Source organism: Hipposideros armiger, unplaced genomic scaffold (genome assembly GCF_001890085.2).
Source record: "Hipposideros armiger isolate ML-2016 unplaced genomic scaffold, ASM189008v1 scaffold_41, whole genome shotgun sequence".
NCBI lineage: Eukaryota > Metazoa > Chordata > Mammalia > Chiroptera > Hipposideridae > Hipposideros > Hipposideros armiger.
Window position 1 is genome coordinate 2274540 of NW_017731391.1, and position 17616 is coordinate 2292155.

At 49.2% G+C, this 17616-nt stretch overlaps 1 protein-coding gene and 1 long non-coding RNA gene across 3 annotated transcripts in view; one reads left to right on the forward strand and one right to left on the reverse strand.

Annotated features, from left to right (window-relative positions):
• LOC109380891 (uncharacterized) overlaps positions 1 to 11869 on the forward strand; it is a 30572-nt gene extending 18703 nt beyond the window's left edge. The window contains exons 3-4 of one of the 2 annotated variants that reach the window (XR_002123578.1): positions 10314 to 10449; positions 10894 to 11869. This is a non-coding gene — a long non-coding RNA (uncharacterized LOC109380891). The remainder of the gene's footprint in view (positions 1 to 10313; positions 10450 to 10893) is intronic. The other variant, XR_002123576.1, reaches the window with a different exon arrangement.
• The window catches only part of LOC109380890 (NKG2D ligand 3-like), a 17841-nt gene continuing 2387 nt past the window's right edge, over positions 2163 to 17616 (reverse strand). The window contains exons 2-4 of the mRNA XM_019638956.1: positions 3647 to 3901; positions 3144 to 3416; positions 2163 to 2487 (exon numbers count right to left, since the gene is read on the reverse strand). Coding sequence (XP_019494501.1) covers positions 2315 to 2487; positions 3144 to 3416; positions 3647 to 3901 — 701 coding nt within the window. The 3' untranslated portion in view covers positions 2163 to 2314. The remainder of the gene's footprint in view (positions 2488 to 3143; positions 3417 to 3646; positions 3902 to 17616) is intronic.

Below are 17616 nucleotides of genomic sequence, written 5' to 3' on the forward strand. Positions count from 1 at the left end.
CCACCTGTCTGCCCAGTCCCCTCTGCTCAAGGCAGGGGTTGCTCAGTGGCTCAGGATCTGGAGTCTACAGGAGGCTGGCTGCCAGGGGATCACACCAGGACTCGGCCAGGAATCGAAGGTGTGCACGGCCTAATTGGCCATCCCAAAGCCATTTTCTGTAGGAATGCAGCCCTGAACTGCAGGCTTTTGCGTGGGGTCTGAAAGGCCTTCCACCCTCTTCCTGGGATTAGACCCTGGCCCCTCTCCTCTTAGCCCCCTGATGGGACCCCTTACCTTGGACACAACACCTGGGGCTCATGCCTGAATATGAGCACTGTCCATGGTATGTGTCCCTACTGTCCCCACATAGCTCATACCGGGCCCAAGCAAACTCTCCCAAAAGAACCTCTGCATCAAGACTAAAATCTATAAACCGCTTTTTGATGAAAGACTTTAAACTTGGGTTTACGCTACTCCCTTTCCCACTGGCACTAATAGTGAGGAGATATCAGCACTAGAAGCTGAGCTGCCCAAGGGACTGCTATCAGGCGATACAAGGTCTTATTCTCCCGTCTGATTTCCACGATGAGAGGTTAAGTGAGGACCTAGGGATCAGGCTGGAAATTTACCCTTCTCTGTCCTCACTCCAGGCCATCTGCCCCTCATTTCCACTCAATTCTGCCCTCAGTACCTGTAATTGCGACATTTCCAGATTCCAACTGTGATCAAGACAAGGAAGACAAGGGAAAAAAAGCTGATGAGCGCGGTGGTCGTGGCCTTAGTTGGGATTGTGGCTGGGACCGTGGTTGGTGGAGCTGCAATGGAAACACAAGTGTGAAAGCTCTTGTCCAGACCTCAAATCTGAGGAGACGCCTCCTCAGCACTTGCTGCCCCAGGTAATCCTGCCATGCAGATGTTTTCTGCCCCTCCACATGTGGCCGCCACCATGACAGATTCAAGGCTTGGAAGGAAGAGAGGAGATGGGGCCTGTACCCCTGGTGTTCATACAGCTAATGGGGGAAGTTAGAATATGATGAGTCACTGCCGCTGTGACAGAAGAGGAGGTGACACATGAGATAGGAGGTAGAGAAGCCCTCTCAGGAGCTGACAGTAGAGGTGGTATTGAAGGATGTCCAGAAATAGACCAGATGAAAAAGAAAAGTGATTCTAAGAAAAGAGAATAGTACAAAGAAAAGGTCTAGAAACAGAATGATGCCCTCATGTTTGGGGCCAGTAAGAAATCCACGGTGAGTGGTCCAAAGTCACGTGCAGTAAGGAAGAGATGTCAGGAAGTGAGGAGAGAAAGGAAGGATGGTAGGACATACCTATGGCTATTGTTCTCCCAAGAAGAACTCAACATGGATGAATCACTTTTTCTAACACACACACACACACACACACACACACACACACACACACACACGCACACACGCAAACAGGTAGTTCAGTCTCATCTCAGGGGAACTACTATGTCATCCTTCTTTGCTCTCTTACCTGGTGGCTGCGGCTTTTTATTCCAGTACTTGAAGAATGTACCATTCCATCCTTTGAACTCTCCCACTGGGAAACTCTTCAAGAACATTGTCAAGTTCTCGTCATCCTCCCACTTCTCTTTCATCTGTTTGCCTCCAGAATGATCCACTCTATANTCACCTCTGCTCAAAGCAGGGGCCCCTCAGTGGCTCAGGATCTGGAGTCTGCAGGAGGCTGGCAGAGGGGATTGCACCAGGGCTCAGCCAGGAATCCCAGGTGTGCACAGAGAACTGCCTCCCTTCTAACCTCGTCCTGCACAGTCCCTACTGTTTGCCATCTTCCTTAATGGCCATCTCAAAGCCACTTTCTGTGGGGACGCAGCCCTGAACTCTACCCATTTGAGTTGAGTCTACAAGTCCTTCTACTCCTTTACCTGGGATGAGACCCTGTCCCCTCTCCTCTTAGGATCCTGGATGAGCCCCTTTACCCTGGGCACATTCCATGGAGCCACCATGCTGCTCTCATTTGAAGGTGATGGCTGCCCATGCTGTGTGTCCCTGCTGTCCCCACACAGCCCATACTGGGCCCAGACTCTCCCAAACAGAGAATCTGAGTCAGGACTGAAATGGCTAAAGACCTTAATCCTTAGTGTGGGCCCCCTCCCATTCCATTGGCACTAACGGTGAGGAGATATCAGAACTCAGGGCTGAGCTGCCCAAGTGATTCCTATCAGGCCCTATGAGGTCTTATTCTCCTGTCTCATTTCCATGATGAGAAGTTCAGTGAGGGGGCAGGGGTCGGGCTGAGAATTCACCCTCCCCCATCCTCACTCCAGGCCATCTGTCCGTCATTCCCACTCAGTTCAGCCCTCAGTACCTGTTACTATTAAAGACTCAGCTAGGATGCCAATTTTGATTGAGCAGGTGAGGAAGAGAGGGAGGATCCAGGCAGTGGGCGTGATGGTCGAGGCCTTGGATTGTGCTGTGGCTGTGAAATTGGTTGGTGGGGCTCTGTTTGGGACCGTTGTTGTTGGGGCTGCAAAGAAACACAAGCATGACAGTCTTTGTCCAGACACCAAAGTGGGGAGACACCTCCTCAGCTCCTGCTGCCTCAGGTAATCCTACAAGCAGACAGTTTCTAACCTTCTAAATGGCAGCTGCTATGAAAGAACCTGAGGTAGGAAGAGAGGAAGGGATGTACCCTGTCCTACAGGGGCTCCTACAGCTGATGGGGAACAAGGGTAACAACATGACCTGTCACTGCTGCTGTGACAGAAGAGGAGGTGACATGTGAGGAAGGAAGTAGAGAAGCCCTCTCAGGAGCTGACAGTTGAGGTGGAATTGAAGGATTTCCAGAAATAGATCACGTGAGACAAAAAAGAAAAGTGATGCTAAGAAGAGAGAACAGTACAAGACAAAGTTCTGGAAACAGAATGATGCCCTCATGTTTGGGGTCAGCAAGAAATCCACCGTGAATGACGAAAGATATGTGAAATGAGGAAGAGATGTCACGAGGTGGAAGGGAAAGGAAGGATGGCAGAACACACCTTTCACCCTTATTCTCCCAGAAAGAACTCACTGAGAATGGATCACTGTTTCAAACCATACACATACACACTCAACACACTCACACAAGGGTAGATCGATCTCATCTCAAGAGAACTACCACTTCATCCCTGCCTTCTCTGTTACCTGCTGTGTCTACCAGTTTCTTCCAGGGCACCAAGAATTGAAGCCATTTCCCGCAGTCTCCCATCGAGATCATTGTGAAGGATCTGGTTAACTCCTTGTCATGCTCCCACTTCTCTTTTATCTGTTTGGCTCCAGGGTGATCCACTGTATACTTTCCGTTCTCCGAGTCAAAGAGAAGGAATCTCTGTCCATGAGAGCGGAACTCCCAGGATGCACTGGCACGTCCATTGGCTTTACATTGACACATCATCTTGACCTGCAGGGTGAGAAGAACTACCCCACAGCCCCATGGAAAAGAGGTCAGCCTCTGGTCTTGACAGGTCCTTTGCCCCCACCTCGTGTCTACCTCCTTTAGACTCTTCTAATGTGGACCTGGTCTCCCTGACTTTTCTGCTAGGTTACTTGGGAAGGACCAACACCCACTTTTCTCTTGCACATGAACACAACCCATGCAGCCAACCCCACAATCTGCCCTCTCCTGCATTTGGACATTTCTAACTTACCACTGTCTGCGTATTTCTCCACTTTAATGTCAAGCAGTTGCTGTTTGAGCAAGTCCCCCACGTGACACAGTGCATCAGTCTGTTCTTTCCAGACACTTGTGGCATTTACCTCCTCTCTCAGGAGATTCATACATATAACCTTATTGCTGCCACAGTCATAAAAAAGAAAATTCTTTTCATCCACCTGGCCTTGAACCTTACACCATGACTGTCCATTAGCAGCGATGCTGAAATCATAGTGAAGAGAGTGAGCATCTGTGAAGGAAAACAGAGGTGAGGGTTGGGGTTGGAAGAAAGGACCCATGCCATCCCCTCCATGATCTCTATGTCAGCAAGAGACCCCTCCTGATGGCAGGGCAGGCAGAGTAAGGACTGTCCCTAACCAGCCCCTCCCTTCACCAATTGAAGGCTAGTGCCCACTCCTTGCTTCAGGAGAACCAGGAGGTTCTCTCTGGCAAGAAACCATACATCCCCAGATATGTCCCTCTGTCCACCAGGCCAATACCCAGCATTAGTCAGCCCATAACCACTGTAGGGACTTGCCAGGTGGCTGTGGAGAAGGTCCAGAAGCCAGAGGATTGTAAAAAATGAGCCTAGTGTCCTGCAGGGAGATGCAGAGCATGTAGGGGGCTCCTCCTGGGGAAGCTGTATAATGCAGGGGGGTGGGCAGTGAGGACATGGATAGATCCCCAAGTTGGAGAAGGCAGCGTTGACAATCATGGGTCACGGGATTTGGCACGGCCCTGGGACGTGATGCTAACCTGCTACTAGGATGGGTCTTGCAAGCTTGGAAAAAAGCATGGCTACACTTCATAAAATACAAAAGGCAGAACTTTGAGGAAGTAGGAAAGGAAGGGACCAAATGGCTCAGAGAAGTAAATATGCCTATAATATGAACAGGCGGAAAAGTGTCCAGTCAACCATGCTCCATGGGAAAGCCTGAAGATAAACACTTGTTTATCAAGCCTATGAGCAAAGCATGGGTGAGAAGAGCACCAGAGCTCTCAAAAGGCACAATGATGACCTTTGCTGAAGGTCAGGATGGTGGTAGGAGTCAGTGTCCCCTAAACTGTCTTCTAGTACTAATGGGGATGGAAAATGTCAAAATAATGGATGTCAGGTGGAAATGTTGTATGTCAGGAGCAAAGTACATATGATGATCAAAATGATTAGGAAGGTCAGAAATCCAGCCAGGGCCTCAACCACAGGCAGCTATAACTATGGCTCATAGACCAGGGTGATCATTGAGGCAAAAGGGATGGACACCAACCTGGACTACCTGCTTGAGATAAGTGATAAAACCAAAGACAAACACAAGGTAAATGATTAGGAGGCTAAAGCATCCTCCCAACAAAAGACTGGATCCTTTGCCCAGTTTCCAGAACTGCGTCACTTCTCAGACCTGAAACCCATTACTACAAGGAGACACCAGGTTCCAGTGAGGAGGGACCCTCCAAGATGACAGCAAGTGCAGTGATTCCTTCTGGCCTTCCCCAAAGAGCCACGTGGCCATTGACTCGGGTAAGTGTACATGGGGAAGCCGAAACCAGCCAGTTGTTCATACGGGACCTAGTGTGTGAGTTGTCATCAACCTGGGGATCAGAAGCATCATCCTGAACCCCCTTTTCTTGAAGGGGTGCTGGAAGTGGGCTAGGTAATAAAAAGACACCTGTCCCAGGTCCCGCTCACAGAGATATTAGTGGTCCATAGATCCACACAGTGGTCATCTTTTTTTTTTTTTTTAAAGATTTTTTTTTAAATTGGGGAATTGGGGGGATGGGAACGGTGCTGGGGAATTGGGGAAAGGGGAACAGACAAGTTGCTGTCGTTTTGTTCTTCAATCTAGTTGTGGAGNCACGTTTCTTGGTCTTCAACACACAGAGTAGGCTCCCTGAAAGATAATTCCCTAGGGGGCGGGGGCACCCATATCTGGGACACCTTGTATACCCTAAATCTGGGGTCAGCACACCAGGACAGTGGCCAAATCTAGTTCCCATTCTTTTGCATGTTGTCTTTGGCTGGTTTTGCATCACAAACATGGAGGTGTGTAGTGCATGCAGAGACAGATACTATGAGGTCTGTAAGACAAAGAAATCTACAATTTACCCTTTATAGAAAAAGTTTGCCAACTCCTGTCTAAATCTATAACCTTTACATAGTGATGTCTCTCCAGGATGTGGAAAATATGGTTGGGACCAAAGAGTAGACTCAGAGTGCCCCAATTTACCGTCATTCCCTGGGTCATATTTTGGGAAACTGTGCTTCCTGTCCCTCGTACTCTGGGTTCTGTGGGGCAGGTTTGGAGGCTTTTACTGGGTGTGTCCTCAGGGCAGGAGGATAAGGTGCCACTTGGTGAAGGAAGAGGTTAGGGCCACTGAGATATGTGAAATTGCTGCAGACACGGAGTTCATGGAAAGAGGGTGAAATGGACAGTGAAAGAGTTTGCTGAGCTGGATGGAGGAGCAGTGACGCAGGAGGGGAAGTGAAGGCTTTGTGGTTAGCGCTAGGGCCGCAGCAGTGGTGAATCACCTGACAGAGCGCGCTGGGAATTTCAAGGGCAGAGCGCAGTGGGCATGATGGAGTTTGTGTGGCAAATCTGGGTGAGCAGAGCTGGGGGCATGTAGTTATTTGGGTCGTGATCATGCGGAAATGCCCCTGTCCTGACTCCCGGGATCCCGGGGCTGAGGCTCCCACCTTCCCAGAAGTGCACGATATGGACAGTTGGTTCTCTCGCAGAATTTCCCGCCGCGCACTAGCTGCCTCCCATCCCACCTGAAAACATTCCTTTTTCGCCTGTGTGGCCTCCTTTCAGACCCCCTCTTTCCCTGTGGTGGGGACAACCGGCGCCTGCTGGGCCGCCGAGACGAAAACGAGCCCGCGGAGCGGACTGAAGCCGGGGAGCACTGCAACCCCGACTGAAGCTTCCCTAACCCGGATGGGCACCCAGTCCCCGTGCGGGTCTTAACGCCCCTCTCGCCCCGCAACGTCCATCGACGAACTCNATATTCCCCAGGTTTGTAACAGGAATAGAAAATCTTTGTAGTTAATGAATAGCTTGTGGACTGAGGGCTACCATAGTAGGGAAATTTAAGTACAATCTTCTCAAACTGTCTTCCCTTTCTGTAAATAGAGTGTTAAAACAGTATTTTATCCCAGATAAAATGACAGACATGAGTGCAAACCTTAAAAGCCTAAAGGATGCAGGGGCATGATACCTATCCTATAGCCATTTAATAACAGTGGTCTGAAGACTTTCTGTAAAAGACTAGCTATTAAATGTTTTAGGGTCCGCAGACCATAGGTCTCTGCAACTGTTCACCTCTGCTGTTGTAGCAGGAAAGAAGCCATAGATGATACGTGAATGAATGAGTATAGCTAGACCTGCCGCTAGCACCTTATGACCATGCAGAATCTATAATACTAGCGGTATCTATGGTAGCAAAAGGTGCTATGTGGACTTCATGGCATCTTAATTGGAGAATCATATCACAGACCCCATAGGGTCAGAAGCAAGATCATGCCCCTTGCGAAAGAGACATCCACACCATTGAAAGAGCCTCTTGGTAAAGTACTAGGGCCTGGTAGAGATGAAGCCTCTGGCTAAGAGGCATCAGAGTGCCGACATGAGCATCATCAGGCCACATAGGCCCAGTGGTCATGAGAAAAAAGTGATTTTTGAGGCACTGAAATGAGCAGGGTCACAGGGAACAAACACAATACAGAAGTTGGTGGCCCTGATCTTCACACCAAATATGTCGCACCAGCACAACCCTCAGGTCACACCTATGGCTTCATGCAGTGTCCAAAGGTCCCCCTGGTCTAAGGAATTCAGCCTACAGAAAGTAGGGAGGCAGTGGCCCACACCTGTGGGACCCACATCCTCTCACATTCTCTCCACCCAAAGCCACAGGCAGGACAGGGCACGTTTCTGGCTCTTCAACACAGAGGAGGCTCCCTGGGAGATGATTTCCTAGGGGGCACCCATATCTGGGACACCCTGTATACCCTAAATCTGGGGTCAGCAGTACAGGAAAGTATAATAAGTCTGGTCCCCCATTCATTTGCATGTTGTCTGGCTGCTTCTGCCCCACAAAGGTGGAGGTGTGTAGTGCATACAGCAACAGGCACTTAAGTGGCCTGCAAAGATCACAACATTCACTATCTGCCTGCCCTTTGCTACTGAATGACCTACTGAATGTAATGAATGACCATTACATGCTGCTGCCTCCTCAGCAGGTGGAAAATATGGGCTTGAGACCAAAGGGTGGAGTGAGAGTGACCTTCCTTGCCGTCAAGGTCAGTGTCATACTTTGAGAAATCAGTGTGCTTCCTGTCCTTCCTACTCTAGGTTCTAAGGGGCAGATGCAGAGGCTTTTGCTGGGGTGAGTCCTCAGAGGAACAAAGTGCCATTTGGTGGAGGAAGGGGTTAGGGTCACTTCACCCATGGGGAGGTGTTGGCAGCACTGGAGTTCTTCAAACTCCATAGAATTGGGTAATAAGACAGCATCATGGGCGGGCCGAGTGGCGCGATGGTTGGGGGCTGGCTTGGGACCCCGGAAGGCCGCGGTTCGGATCCCACATATGAGGGCGAGTGACACTGCCCTCNAATCTAATGGATGTGTAAGACTATTTCTTATACTTTTCATTTGCATACTTTTGATTATTGGAGAGATTTTCAATCATTTCAATAGTGTCATGAACTCCTCACATCCTTTGTCCTGTATCTCAGGAGAATCTGTCAGGTTCTCATTTATTTGTAGGAGCTCTTTATATATTCTAGATACTAGTCCTTTGTCATAAGGGGTTTAAACAACGTTGAGAAGTAGAGATGTTTGTGCTGTGAAGACTTACTTGTTGCTGAAGGAGGTGAGTCAGGCGGGAGGGGTCACAGAACAGTCATTGCTGGGGTGGAATATGCTGGGTGAACTCAGAAAAAAATTCATTATTTTGATCCATATGTTTTTTTTTTAATCCAGTTATCAGGATAACACTGAGATGGACTTATTGCTCGTTAAGAGTAGTCCTTAAATTCTGTTTCCATAGGTATTTATCAAAACCCCTGGTTTTATTTACTTCATGATGTGGAAGAATAATGATCACCAAAAATTCTGTGCATCATAAAGCAAAATTTGTAAATAATTAATTTTACACTATAGATATGTAAACTGAATAGCATTACAGAGTGGAAAATTTCACAAAGAAACAATCACATATATCGTTTTGTCTGTTTAAAAGATGGTGACTTTCGACAAGGACATAGGAGGAATCCCTGAGGTTCTGCAGTCTCACACGGTGTTTCACCATCAATATTATTTGCAAGAAGAAGGTCCTAGTGCAGACATGTATTTCATTGGCCACAACCAAAGGAGAAGATACAAAATGTTCTTTTTTTTTTTTTAAAAAAAGATTTGATTGGGGAATTCGGGGAAGGGAACAGTGCTGTGGAATCTGGGGAAGGCAAACAGACAAGTTGCTGTCGTTTTGTTCTTCAGTCTAGCTGTGGAGGACGTCGCCTCACTGGCCCATGTTGGTGTTATCATTGCGCTCTTCCCGGGTGAGGCAGATAGGTCGCCGGCCTCTGGATGGCCACTCACAGTGGCTCTTGGCAGCTCACGCCAGCTGCCAGCCACTCACGCCGGCTACCGGCCACACACGGTAGCTTATGGCAGCCCACTGTAGCAGGGGCTGCAGCCTACGCCGTCACCGGCGACTCACTGCAACCCAGCTCCANCAGAGCTGTCGTCGTATTACCCTTGGTGTCCTGAATGTCATCAAAATGTCTTCCTTTCAATATTTCCTTTATCTTTGGGTAAAGAAAGAAGTCACTGGGGCCAGATCAGGTGAGTAGGGAGGGTGTTCCAATACAGTTATTTGTTTACTGGCTAAAAACACCCTCACCGATAGTGCCGTGTGAGCTGGTGCATTGTTGTGATGCAAGAGCCATGAATTTTTGGCAAAAAGTTCAGGTCGTCTAACTTTGTCACGCAGCTTTATTCAGCACTTCCAAATAGTAAACTTGGTTAACTGTTTGTCCAGTTGGTACAAAGTCATAATGAATAATCCCTCTGATATAAAAAAAGGTTAGTAACATCACTTTGACTCTTGATTTAGACTGACGGAACTTTTTTGGTCATGGAGAATTGACTGACTTCCATTGTGCACTTTGATGCTTTGTTTCAGGGTCGTATTGGTACATCCATGTTTCATCACCAATGATAACATGGCCCAAAACATCGTCTTGGCTCTCCAAAAGGTCTTGGCAAACTCTGACTCTCCTTTGCTTTTGTTCACTGTGAGCTCCTCCAGAACCATTTTTGCACACACCTTTCTCAAACCAAGATTTTCAGTTAAGATTTTCGTAACTGTTTCTCTATCGATGTTTCCTTGATCTGCTATGCTTCTCACAGTCAGCCTATGATTCTGACGCACAATTTGATGATATTTTGCAACTTTTTCATCAGTTCTGCTCATTACTGGCCGCCCTGACCTCTCTTCATCAGTGATGAGTTCTCCCCCCTCAGAAAAACGTTTAATCCATTTGTACACTGCCGTTTTCTTGGTGGCATTATCCATCCCCATAAACTTGGACTGACATGTCCCTGATTTCACTTCCACTCTTGCCAAGTTTAACAAGAAATTTAAGGTTTGTTCATTGCTCTTATTCAAGCTCAGATATTCTCACGACGACAATAATGAACGCCACTCAGCAAGACACCGCCACACATCGATGTGAACACAGTTGTGAGACACAGAGACACGAAGATTATGAAACCTTACTGGGCTGTTTGGACAGTGCTGCCAATGTAAGTGCCTGGTGGCAAGTTTGCGAACTTAATTATCAGACCTCGTACTGTATCATCATGGTCTAAAAATGAACAGCAAGTCATCCAAAGGCCATCAACTGAAAGGCACAGTCGCTAAGATAGACACATTATCACAGGCTTCCTGGTAGCATTGTCAACCTGCAGAAAAAAACAAGTGATGGTCCCAGTAGCTGAGGAAATCCTGGTCCCATTCTCCTGGGGCTACTGCACCCCAGTTACTCCCATCTTGAGCCTTGTCCTCACCAAGGTTGTGTATTCCTCTGCACCTGTGACCCCTGCCCCGTGACACCTGGACCAGTAGCCTGTAGCAACCTCAACCTCCACCTTCCTTTAGCACATAGAGAGTCAGCTCTAGTCCCTGCTATAGACCTTTTGGGCTCAGGACTAAAGCGAGTGATGTACGAATCTACTCCCCTCACTCAGGTCCTGATTCTCCCAGTGATGGGAGGGCCTAAGGGACCTGGTGGGAGCTGTGATGGAGAGGAGGGTCTGCATCCTGACACCTCTAGCCTTGCGGTGAGTGGCAGATAAATGTCCTTCTTTTCCCTTCCCTACCAGCCTCTTAACTAGCTGCATACATAGCTCTCAGTATGACAGTCCCAGCCCTGCCTCATCCATTCCTGGTCAGGCCCAGCTGTGAGCAACAGCAGCTCATCCCCACTTATCTCCCCAGTCACCTCTGCTCAAAGCAGGGGCCCCTCAGTGGCTCAGGATCTGGAGTCTGCAGGAGGCTGGCAGAGGGGATTGCACCAGGGCTCAGCCAGGAATCCCAGGTGTGCACAGAGAACTGCCTCCCTTCTAACCTCGTCCTGCACAGTCCCTACTGCTTGCCATCTTCCTTACCTGCTGTCCCCGAAGCCACTTTCTGTGGGAATGTAGCCCTGAACTCTATCCTTTTCAGTAGGGTCTGAAAGGCCTTCTATCCCTCTTCCTGGGATTAGACCCTGGATCCTCTCCTCTTAGCACCCTGATGAGTCTCCTTACTTTGGACACATCACATGGAGCCACCGTGCTGCTCACACCTGAATGTGAGGACTGACTATGGTGTGTGTCCCTGGTGTCCCCACACAGCCCACACTGGGCCCAAAGAGACTCTTTCAAACAGAGAATCTGATTCAGGATTGAAATCCCTAAACCCCTGTATCATCAACAGGCTTTAAACCTTGCTTTGGGCCCCTCCCTTTCCATTGGCACTAATGGTGAGGAGATATCAGAACTCAGGGCTGAGCTGCCCAAGTGATTGCTATCAGGCCCTATGAGGTCTTATTCTCCTGTCTCATTTCCATGATGAGAAGTTCAGTGAGGGGGCAGGGGTTGGGCTGAGAATTCACCCTTCCCCATCCTCACTCCAGGCCATCTGTCCGTCATTCCCACTCATTTCTGCTCTCAGTACATGTTACTATTAAAGACTCAGCTAGGATGCCAATTTTGATTGAGCAGGTGAGGAAGAGAGGGAGAATCCAGGCAATGGGTGTGATGGTTGTGGCCTTGGATTGTGCTGTGGCTTGAGCCGTGGTAAATCGGGCTCTCATCGGGGCCATGGTTGGTGGGGCTGCAATGGAAACACAAGAGTGACAGGCTTGTACAGACTTTCAACATGAGGACACGCCTCCTCAGCTACTGCGGTCCCACATAATCCTAAAATACAGTTTCTGCCCCTCTACTGGTGGCAGCCATTGGGACATGTCTTGAGGTTGGATCAAAGAAAGGAGATGGGCTTGTCTCCTTGGGGACAGCTAATAAGGGAAGCAAGGATTACAATATATCTAGTAACTGCTGCTGTGACAGAAGAGGAGGTGACACAGGAGGAAGGAGGTACAGAAGCCCTCTCAGGAGCTGACAGCAGGGGTGGTATTGAAGGATTCCCAGACTAGACCAGGTGAGATGAGAAAGAAAAGTGATTCTAAGAAAAGAGAACAGTACAAAGAAGAGGTCTAGAAACAGAATGATGCCCTCATGTTTGGGGTCAGCAGGAAATCCACAGTGAGTGGTCCAAAGGTATGTGCAGTGAGGAAGACATGTCAGGAGGTGAGCAGGGAAAGGAAGGATGGTAGGACATGCCCATGACTATTGCTTTCCCAAGAAGAACTCACAGTGGATGGATTACTTTTTCCGACTCTCTCTCTCTCTCACACACACACACACACACACACACACACACACACGGGGTAGGTCAATATCATGTCAGGAGACCTGGGGCTTCATCCCCTCTGCTCAATTACTTGCTGTTTTCAGTACATTATCCAGGGGCTTCCAAATGTTTTTATAGCACCTCTCACAGTCTGTAGTTGAGGTCCTAGCAAGGAAATTGATCAAAGCCTTGTCACTGTGCAATGTCTCCTTTAATAGTCTGCCTTCAGGATGCAACACTGTCCAGTTTCTGTTCTCTGAGTCAACGAGGAGACATTTATGTCCATCAAAGCCAAGCTCCCAGGACACACTGGTGCTTCTATTGGCTTCCCACTGGCACATGGTCCTGCCCTGCAGGGAGAGAGGTTCTGCCTCTGCATCATGGGAAAGAGGTCAGCCTAGGGTTTTGACATGTCCTTCTTCCCTACCTGGTATCCTGCCCTCTGCCCCTCTCCTATCTCCTGGTCTTGCTCTGTCCTCTGTGTCCACCCTGGCTGCTGGGCCTCTTGGGTGGGACCAACTTCCAATATTTACATAAACACAATCGTTCCCTAACCCCACACTAACTGTTATTCTACCCTCGGCCTTTCAAACTTACTGCTGGTTGTAGAAATCTGTGATTTAATGTCAAGCAGTTTCTTTTTGAGCTCCTCCATCAGGTCTTTCAGAGTTCCTGTCGCTTCTTCTAGGCCTCTGTGTCATTCATCTTCATTCCCAGAGGACTGACAGGTTCACCATCCTGATTACAGTTATAATAAAGTGATGCGTTTCTATTGACCTGGCCTTGAACGTCACACCACGGTTGTCCATCAGGAGTGATTGTGAAGTTGTAGCAAAGAGAGGCATCATCTGTGAAGGAAAACCACAGGTGATGGTTGGGGTTGGAAGGAAAGGCCCCATAAGCACGTCTCCCCCATCTCTGTGACAGCAAGAGAATCCCCCTGATGGCGGGGCTGGCAGAGCAAGGACTGACCCTGCCCAGCACCTCCCTTCACCAGTTGAAAGCTAGTGCCCCTCCCTTGCTTGAGGAGGACCAGGAGGCCTCTGCCTGGTAAGAAATCACACATCGCTGGATATGTGCCCTCTGTTCCCCAGGCCAATATCCAGCATGAGTCAACCGATAACCAATGCAGGGAACAAGCCAGGCTGGATAATGGGGGAGAAGGACTAGATGTTGAGGATTTTGAGAAACTAGCCAGTGTCCTGCGGGAAGATAGAGAGTGTATCGGGGCTGCTCCTTAGGAAACGGGATGACAGTGGGTGCGGGGTGAGGAGAGAACCAACCATTGGGGAAGGGAGAGTTGACATGTGTCATGGTTTTAGCACGGCCCTGGGAGATGGTGCTAACCTGCTGCTAGCATGGGTCTTGGGACTTTAGGAAAGGGATTGGCTACACTGCGTGGAATAGAATATCAGGAACTTCCAAGGCACACAATACAGGGAGGGATTAAAAGGCTCCAAGAAATACATATGTCAGAATGGATATAGAATGAAAAGCCAGAAAAACAAGTAAATATTCACTAACTGTGCTCCATGGGAAGGCCTGGAGGACTCTTTGTTAATCAAACTTATAATGAATGCAAAGGGTGATGGGGTTCAATTCGGCCACACCAAAATGTGCCTCTTTGCCATATTATTTTGTATTAAAGTTATTTACAAAACAGTAGTGCAAGAAGTACACCCTGACCCACCTTTGTCCCCCTGAAAGCAGGGAAGAAACCTTCCACGTGAAAGGGACCCGCCCTGTACCAGGTGGTAGACAGACATCCTTAGCACCAGAGACAGGGAAGTTAGGGCTGAGAAGCCGGTATCAACAAATCTTCTTACTTCTTTACTAATTTACTATGCAAAGCCCAAACCCTGTCCTCAATTGTTCACAAATTTACTGCCTCTTTGTCTAAAAGGTATAAATGCTGCCTACTTTGCTCACTTCACAGTGTCTCATACATCTATGAGCTCCCAAATGTACCAAATTAAACATTCTTTTTCTCATTTTATTGGTCTCATGTTAATTTCATTAAATTTAATTGTTAAACCAGCCAGAAGAGCCTAGAAGGGTAGAGAAATAATTGTTGCTCCTGATAGTGAGAGGGTACCCGTACTATCAAGAACCTCAGGAATGGTTGTCTCTGATGGCCTGGGGTGGCGGGTGGAGACAGTATTTCAGAAATGGGTACCCAGTGGTAAAGGGGATGAAAAATCCTGAAATAATACATTTGAGATATAGGTGCTCAACTATCACAGCAGGCAGAGTGCAATTATTGAATTGATCAGAAAGGTTGGAATGCCAGCCAAGGCGCTGGCCCACAGAGAGCTATCCCTTTGGCTCATAGAATACAGTGATCGTAGAGGCAAAATGGATGGACAGCCAACACAGAGACCGCTGGATTTAAATAATAAAAACAAAGATAAAGCACAAGAATGAATGACTAGGAGGCTAAAGCAGCCTTCCAACTAAAGACTGGATCCTTTGCCCAGTTTCCAGGACTGAGTCACTCATCAGATCTGGAACCCATTACTAGAAGGAGACGCCAGGTTCCAATGGGGAGGGAACCTTCAAGGTGACAGCAAGTGTAGTGATGCCTTCTGGCCTTCCCTAAACTTCTCTAAAGATGCAGGAGTCAGATCCATTTCCTATCTGTATTTCATTGCCAGCCTGGTCCAAAGACTTTCTATAAATGGATATATATTAAATATCTCAGGCTTTGCAGGCAAGAGGTCTCTGTTGCAAAGACTCAACCCTGCTGTTGTAGCAGGAAAGCAGTCATAGACAATGGTGTGTCTTGACCTTGTTCTTGGGCCACAGGACCCAGCACAACTAAGGTACTAGAGGCGTCTGTGCTAGGACAAGGTGCTATGGGGACTTGACGGCATTCCTACTGGAGAATCACAGCACAGACTCCTAGTGTTGGGAAGCAAGGCCATGCCACTTGCGGCAGGGACATCCACGCCATTTCTAGAGGCTCCTGGTAAAGTATGGGGGCCTGGTAGAGATGAGGCCTCTTGTTATAGGAAATCAGAGTTCCCCATGATAGGAGCCATTAGGTCACCTAGGCACAGTAGCCATAAGATAGAAATGATTCTTTGGGCATCGAAATAGCAGAGTCACAGGGAATAAATAAGAGGCAGACGCAAGTGGCCCTGAGCTTGACATCAGAAATGTTGCACCAGCACAACCCTCAGGTGACACCTATGGCTTCATGCAACGTCTCAAAGGCCCCCGTGGGCCAAGGAATCCAGTCTACAGAAAGGAGGGGAGCAGTGGCCCACACCTGTGGGAGCCACATCCTCTCATATTCACTCCACCCAGAAGCCACAGGCAGGACAGGGCACGTTTCTGGTTCTTCAACACACAGAGGAGGCTCCCTGGGAGATGATTTCCTAGGGGTCAGAGGTACCCATATCTGGGACACCCTGTATACCTTAAATATGGGGTTAGCATCCTAGGACAGTGGCCAAATTGGTTTCCCCATTTGTTTGCATGTTGTCTGGCTGCTTTTGCACTGGAAAGTGGAGGTGTGTGGTGCACACAGAGACAGGCACTAAGTGTCCTGCAAAGATCACAACATTCACTATCCACCCTTTGTAGCAAAAGTTTGCAGCCTCCTGCCTAAATCTATGATCTTTATATGCTGCTGCCTCCTCAGGAGGTAGAAAACGTTGGTTTGGACCCAAGGGTAGAGTTGAGGGTGCCTTTCCTCTCTATCATGCCCAGGGTCATACTTTGAAAATAAGTGCTTCCTGTCTGTCTCTCCTGCTCCAAGTTCTGTGGGCCAGGAGCAAAGGCTTTTTCTGGCGTGTGTCAGGCAAGAGGGATAAGGTGGTACTAGGTGGAATAAGTGATTAAGGCCATTTCAAAGATGTTAAAGTGTTGGAGGCACTGGAGTATTTGAACCACAAATGATGGTTCTGGAGTGGGGAGTCTTGAATCCTGAGGGGAAATGAGATGTGGCCGGTTGAAGTGAGGGCCAGGGGCTGCAGGTTAGGTGATCTGCTGGCAGAACGCGCTGGGAAGTTCAAGGGTGGAGAGCAGTGGAGATGATGGAGGATTTGTGTGGGAAAGTATGTGAGTAGTGTAGGGAGAAGGGATCGTTCGTGGGCGACTGTGGGTTGAGACCCTGCGGGAAGATCCCCTGTCCTGACCTCTCCCATGCTAGGGCCTTTGGCTCCCACATCCCCAGATGTAGGCTGGTGCAGGGAGGCGGGAGGAGGGGGGGGGAGTGGTGGTGATGGTGGTGCAGAGGGTGTCAGCGTGGAACAGGGCTCGAAGTGCTGGGAAGTGAGGGCGCCCGCAGCTGCCCAATCACCTGCGGTCTGTGGGACATGCCCTGGGACGGGGGGGGTCCGGCTTGGGTGGGCGCTGGAGAAACTTTGCCCGTGATCTATCTCCTTACCCTCCCCTGCTCCGGCGGCCCGTTTGCCCAGCAATACTGTTCTGCCCGTCGCCTCCTGTATGTAGTTCTCTCTCCTCGCCAGTAGGGAGGGCGACAGGCCGCCCGGAGACAAGGCGGTAGGAGGAGCTCTTGGCCCCGGGACTTTTTCTAGCTCTTTTCTCCAGCCACGGCACTCGCCATCGTAGAATCGCCTTCTCGACTGCTTGTCGCGATGGTGCGAACTGCGGGCTCCAGGTTAAGTCTTGCCCTCCTGGTGCTCCTGCTGCCAGAGCGTCCCTGGGCGGACTGTCCCTGGGCGGCAGGCAGGGGTGAGTTAGGGATGGAACCTGTGGGGGTGTGATGGGGAGAAAGTGTGGGCTGTGGGAGTGTGGGGGACGAGGTTGAGTGGGGAGGCAGGGGCGAGGTGTGGGGGTGAGGAGCATCAAAACTCCACCCGACGGAGACCCACCCGGAGCCCATTGCGGTTTGTCAACCTTACGCCTCCTCTTTTGCCGGCTCCACCGGCTAGTTTCTGCCTGGGCGGACCCCGGGGCTGGGTGTCCCCTTCCAGGCAACGAGAGGGTCCTAAATGAGGTGACTTGGGCGAAAAAGTAATGCTGGGCCAAAGAGCGGGTGTGTGTGT